General features: G+C 29.5%; 1 protein-coding gene across 1 annotated transcript; it reads right to left on the reverse strand.

Moving 5' to 3' along the window:
* Window positions 1-1,796: 1,796 nt before the first annotated feature.
* LOC119679220 lies at window positions 1,797-5,896 on the reverse strand (the record flags this gene model as incomplete). The annotated part of the gene is given in 3 exon segments (XM_038091448.1): window positions 1,797-2,302; window positions 2,368-5,384; window positions 5,547-5,896. Coding segments are annotated over 3 exon segments (3,743 nt in total), but the record flags the coding sequence as incomplete, so codon positions are not given.
* Window positions 5,897-6,286: the final 390 nt, after the last annotated feature.

Genomic DNA, 6,286 nt, shown 5'->3' on the forward strand with positions numbered 1-6,286 from the left:
ATAAATAGATATATATTTTATAATAGATAAGCACATAAATAAGGAAAATTACGAGCGATTCCTTAATTTAAGTAACAAAACAAGTCATTTAAGTGTGTGGACAAAGTCAATTTTCAATATTACCTGAGCTAAACCTTGTTGCACACTATTTATGGTAGTTCGAGTTATGGAAAATTTTAGTTATAGAAGTTCGTGTTATGAAAACTTGACTGTATAATCTAAAATATTATATGTTTATATGAAATTGTAAACTTTTCAATCTAATAGATCCATGCCACACTTGATTAATTTTTGAGGATTAATTTTTGATGCTTGCTACACTTGATGAATTTTGCATCTATTATTGAAAATTAGTGTATATGAAGAAATCCGCTTGATTGAGTGTGTGTGTGTGTGTGTGTGTGTGTTGAAAAGCAAAAGAAACATTTTGGTAAGTAATTAAATATTTATTTTGGTATTCACAAATTACATATATATTTCTTACTTTCGCTGCTCACTGTCTTGCTCTAGAATTTAGAATAAAATGCCTGTGCAAATGTGAAATAGAAAATTTAAAAAAATTATAGTAGAAAAATATTGTCCATGTATTGGTTTCATCATCTTTTCAACAGCATTTAAGTATGAGTCAAATTTCAATTCACTAAATGCAGTAAACTGTGCGAAAACTGTTATAAAAACCAATTTCAATATTTAATTTAACTCAAGTGAGACATGGGCCATTAAGTTTGTTAAAGTAAGTTTAAATGATTACGTGTGAACAGTAACACGCATCAGTCGGTGTAAGTGATTCTCTTACAGTTACCAGGAGGAGGTCAGCTAAACTAACCAATATTTCCATTATAGCTTTTTACATTATCCTTGGTAAAGGATTTTCTATTAGTTTTTAAGATGACTATTCATTAATACGGCAAAATTTTATATAAATGTTAACATATGGATTAAATCGTTATTCAGATGACACTTTTTCTTAATTAATCAATAATCTACCACATGAGAGAAACATTTGAGTAACAAATCAGCTGACCCATTCTATCCTATGGAAAATAATATATTTGATTATTCGTGCCAAAGTCAAAATAAGGAGAAATGAAAGAATGAATTGAACTGTGATTACTGGACACAAACATAGGGACAATCCTTTATCAGCTGATATAAATCATTTCATATAGATAAATAATATAGATAATTTCTTTGTATTGTTGTTGTTGTAACCTACATGAATCTGTAAAGCAGATAACATGAAAGGAATTACAAAACGAATACATAGGCTACGATGTGAATGGGTATCGGTTGTGTGATAAGAGAGGGTCTTATTTGGGAGAGAAAATAAATTGGGGGATGGGTGGGATTATAATTGAAGTCAACCAGCATCAAGACAGAGAAACCTACCCTCATCTTTCTCCACAAAATAATTGGTTATCGTATTGAAATTGTTTTTGTATTATTGTTATTAGATTGTTTTGCTTTTTAGTACTTTGTCATAACTAATAGATTTTGCGTTCTGCCGTTACATTAATTGAATTGCTTATGTCTACGACAACTATCTCATCTAAAAAAAAAACAAATGATTTAAGTACAAAATGATACTGAAGAGCAGGACGCTTTTAACGAAATCCGTAAAAGAAATTGAAAATCTATTTCTCCAGCCTAATTTAAATCAATTAAAAAAAACAAAAAACATGGATGACATCAACCACTCAATCCAAATGAGCAGTTAACGGACATTAACTTGTGGACATTAACTTGTGCCGAATGAATTGCATACACAGCTCTATTCCAAAAATGAGTAAACTTACCTAGATTTATTATAAGAATTTTCTTGTAGACGTAACGTGACTCTTCTTTTGGATTCCTGACTTAAAATCATAGCTGTATTTGCTTTCGTTGTACTTGGTATTGATGTTGTTGCTGTATGATTAGATGCGATATTTTCTACTCTATTCGTACTATCAATGCTTTTATTTTTACAGACTGCAGTAGTATCTTTTATAGGACTAGAATTATGTTTTCCATCTTTTTCAGTGTACATCATATTTTGTTTTGTAGAAAATGTCTTGTTTTGCTTAGAAATATCAATTGTTTTGCTATTTGGATTAGTAATATTAGGCGTTGCAATTGTTTTGTTTTTTGGAAGAGTAATTTTGGGTTTTGTTTTATTATCAATATTTTTTGACTGTATTTTTTGTCCGTTACTCTCATTACTTTCTTTTAATTTATTTTCTCTTTGTTTCTCTAATAGTTTCATACGTTCTACAAGCCTGCTGTATTCATGTTGAGCAGCAATGGGTAAATGTCGTACAGCCTAAGAATAAAAATTAATATTATTTACTTATTATTTACATGAATTATACTCACTAAGGGTTTTACCTTATCATTATTAACAATCCTTCGGTGATTCATTGTGGCCGCGTGATTATCTTTCATATTTGTTTTTGATTTGTCGCGTATATTTTTCAAAAAGTTTTCCAGTTTTTGTTCAAATATATCATTACGAACTTTTATTGTACTAGTATTGATCATTGGTTTTTCTGTTAAAATTGTAGGAGAGCTAACGCGAATTGGTGTATTACTACGACTATCCATAGGTAAGCTCAACGGACTTGCATTATCGATGTAATTTGTATTTATATCAAAGCTTGAAAGTTGTTTCATATTAGTTAGGTTATCCTCTTCCTCATCCTCAATATCGCTCTCCGATGTTTGCAGATTTATAATAATTTTTTGTACAACAGGTTTAGGAATCTCGGACGGTGTAACTAAACGTGAAGTTTTCGAAGTAGTTGATGTTGTACTACCGAATGGACTAGTATTTACGCTTCTATCGATTGCATTTGACATTTTTGTTAATTTAAATTTTGTATTTGGATTATTTTCAACGGTTTTTCTTTTTAAGTTCATATTTGTGTTAATGATTTTATTTGGTTTAATAATTTTTCTTACCGTCGATATAAATGTGCTAGCTGAATTTGATTTTTGTATGCTATTTATTATCGAAGTACTTGGCTGTTTCGCCGTTATAGGAAACGTGGGATTTGCAGTGCTTTTCAGTTGATTATCAAATGAACTTAAAAGATTTTTATTGATTGATATTTGTTTTATACCATTTATTTTAGGAGTCAAGATTAAATTAGGAGCAACTGATTTGTTTATGAATTTTAAACTGTCTTCATTTTTTTTGGCATTATATATTTCTTTATTTCCAGCAATAACAGTAGTGGCATTATTTTTTATTTCTATATTTTTACTTTTTTCAATTCTTACATTTATTTTATCATCACTTTTACTTTTAGATTGTTCTCTACTAAATGACCTATTACTTTTAATATCACTAACATTAGTTTTATTTTTCAAATTCAGTTCAGTTGTTAAATTTTTCTTCTCTGTATCTAATTTTCCTGTTTCTTCACCAATATTAACACAGCTAACTGTAATTGTGTCTAATTTTCCTGCTACTTTCGCAATACTTACGTCGCTAACTGTTACACTTGTAGACACTTCCGTTGCTTTTTCCTGTCTTACTAGTTCTGCAATTCTTTCTTCCAATAAGTGATCTAAAGCACTATTTTTATTTGGTGATCTTTCTTTAAGCTTCTTTAAGCATAAGTCTTTTTCCATTTCATTTTCTTCTTTAACTAAACTTATATTATCTTTATCTGATTTATCTGACTTATCTATGATTTCCGATTTTACGCCTCCTTCATCATTTCCTTCCGTTATCATTTTTAAACGTCGAACAGCCTCTTTCAGTATTGATTGTGTTTGTGTTTGTGCTTGAGGACTTTCATCATTTTTAAAAATATTGTTAAAATTTTTTATTTTTAATTCTGGAGTAACAGTACTTTCTGTTTTACAAATATCATTCTCTTTTTTTATTATTCTTCCAGACTGTATCTTTGATAATAAAAGAGCGCGTAATGCTTCCTCCTCCTCTCCTTCACTGTTTTCTTTATTCTGTTGATTCTCATGAATACAAGATGTATCTTCAGATTTTATTTCTGTTATATCTTTGGTTATTATATTTTCCTCTACAGTATCATTACAAAGATCAATAATTTCTGTTTCATCACTAATCTCATCATTTTGTCTTTCTAAAGGTATTAATATAGGTGGCGGTGGGGGTGGTGGCAATTCATTGTAACTACAAAAAAGCGGAGGTGGAGGTATGACTTCCATACAATCATTTAAAACTGGTGGTAAAGGCGGTGGTGGTATATTTAATTGATATTGCATATCAGGCACGTATAGTCTATATTGCAATGATGATGCATAGTCCATTCCATTATATGATATTGATGGACCTAAATCTGTTATTTTGCAATCACTGCTAGACGCTACGGGATCAATGGCAAACATTTTATTTGAAACACTGTATACAACATTTTCACTCTCACTTTCAGTATTAACAATATCCATATCTACAGGTTTGGTATCTATCGCATTGCTTTGTGCAACAAACTCTACACTTCGGTCGCTTAAATCTTCGTCAATTGGAATAGGAGAAAACCTTGGAGAAGTTGTTGGACTTATTTCCATCTCAGTAATACTCTCATCTAAATCAACTTCAAAAACTAGATTAGAATTATTATCTGCCTCAACTGAAGCTAGCATTTCATCAAAATCGGTTGGGGAATAGGCTAATTCTGCATTTCGTCTCTTGCGTTTCAAATGCCTTTGTATCATAGCTGATTTTAAAGCAATTAATCGTAATTCCTCTTCCTCTTGTGAATCAGATTTATCATTTATATTATTGCATAATTTTACCTCTTCCGAAGCATTTGGAATTTCTATTTTTTCTTCTGGAGGCAAGTTTTCAGGCAAGTTTTCTACTAATTCTTTGCTTTTGGAAATTTCTTTACTATCCTTTAAGTTATTTTGTAAGTAATTTTGGTACTCATTCGTGAAGCCATTTATATGCTTTATATGATTTTTTAATGGTTTCTTTTTCTTATAATGATCATGGTTTTTTGAATAACTTGATTCCTGCGACTTAACTTCCTTTCTACATTTGCTGTTATCAGTTTGCACTAAGCAATCATCCGTACTATCTTCATGAGCATCAATGTGTGAAGAACATTTTTTGTAATCAAAATTATGTCGACGCTTTTTGTTTGGTACATACCGTTTAGAATTTGTATCCTTTCGAAACTGTTGATGGTTATTGCTTTTGTAATATGTAGACCTAATATTTATTGAATTTTTTGTTGGAAATTTTCTGCGTTTTCGATCCTCTTTTCTATTTAATGAAAAACTTCCCATTTCGGATTCTGAAGACGATGATCTTATCAAGTTTGTTGACCGATTGAGTTGCGATCGCGGAAAATGGTGATAATATTCATTTGACGGTGTTCTAAATTTTGCTATAATCTCACTTATACTTCCGCAATCTTAAAACAAAAAATTAAAAATACCAATACAATTTTTTGTCTCATATTAATAAAAATTTAGATTAAAAATGTTGTTACTGATATAATGCTTGATATAAATCTATTGTCTAAATATTTTTTATCTTACGCAAAAAAATCAACATAAGATTGGAATATAATTACCAAAACCATTAGCGAAGCTTCTGGATATTAAGTCAATTTTTTCTATTTCATCATTTTTAGATTCCAGTTCTGCTATACGTTTTCTCACTGTTAACGCCTCGTCCGAGGATATAATATATTCGAAATCGTCAACAATCTCACCTTCTTCCCGTTCATCTACATCACCAATTTGTGAACTAAATATATTTTCCGTGGTATTTTCCATTAAATCATTTCCCATTTTATTAATAATTTCTTAAACATTAGGAAGATACGAAAGATACACTTATCAAAATTTTAATCAAAAATTTTTTCTAATACATTTTTTACGCCATTAAAAACTAAGTATGAGATCAAAAGCGAAGTATGCATTGAATGTCATTGTTGCATTCAAATGGATTGATTTCTACTACATATTATAAACATGGAAACACATTGCATACGAGATTATTTAGATATTCTATGTTTGTTAAACGTGTATGAACTGTGTAATATATATTTTAACACTACGTTTACATTGTGAGATTAAAACCAGATTAAAGCAATAATCGAGATTAAAGTATTAAAGATTTTTTTTGTTTCCTTAGAAATGGTGATTATTTTTCTGTGCAACTTTGCAAATGACTTAACAACGTAGATTTTTCTATTCAAACAAATATTGAACATGCCGGAGTAATAAATTTGTTTTATACATAATTATAACTATAACTATATTTATAACTATATTTGTTATAAAATAGTTTATTAAATTTATATTATAA

Source organism: Teleopsis dalmanni, chromosome 2 (assembly GCF_002237135.1).
Source record: "Teleopsis dalmanni isolate 2A chromosome 2, ASM223713v2, whole genome shotgun sequence".
Classification (NCBI taxonomy): domain Eukaryota; kingdom Metazoa; phylum Arthropoda; class Insecta; order Diptera; family Diopsidae; genus Teleopsis; species Teleopsis dalmanni.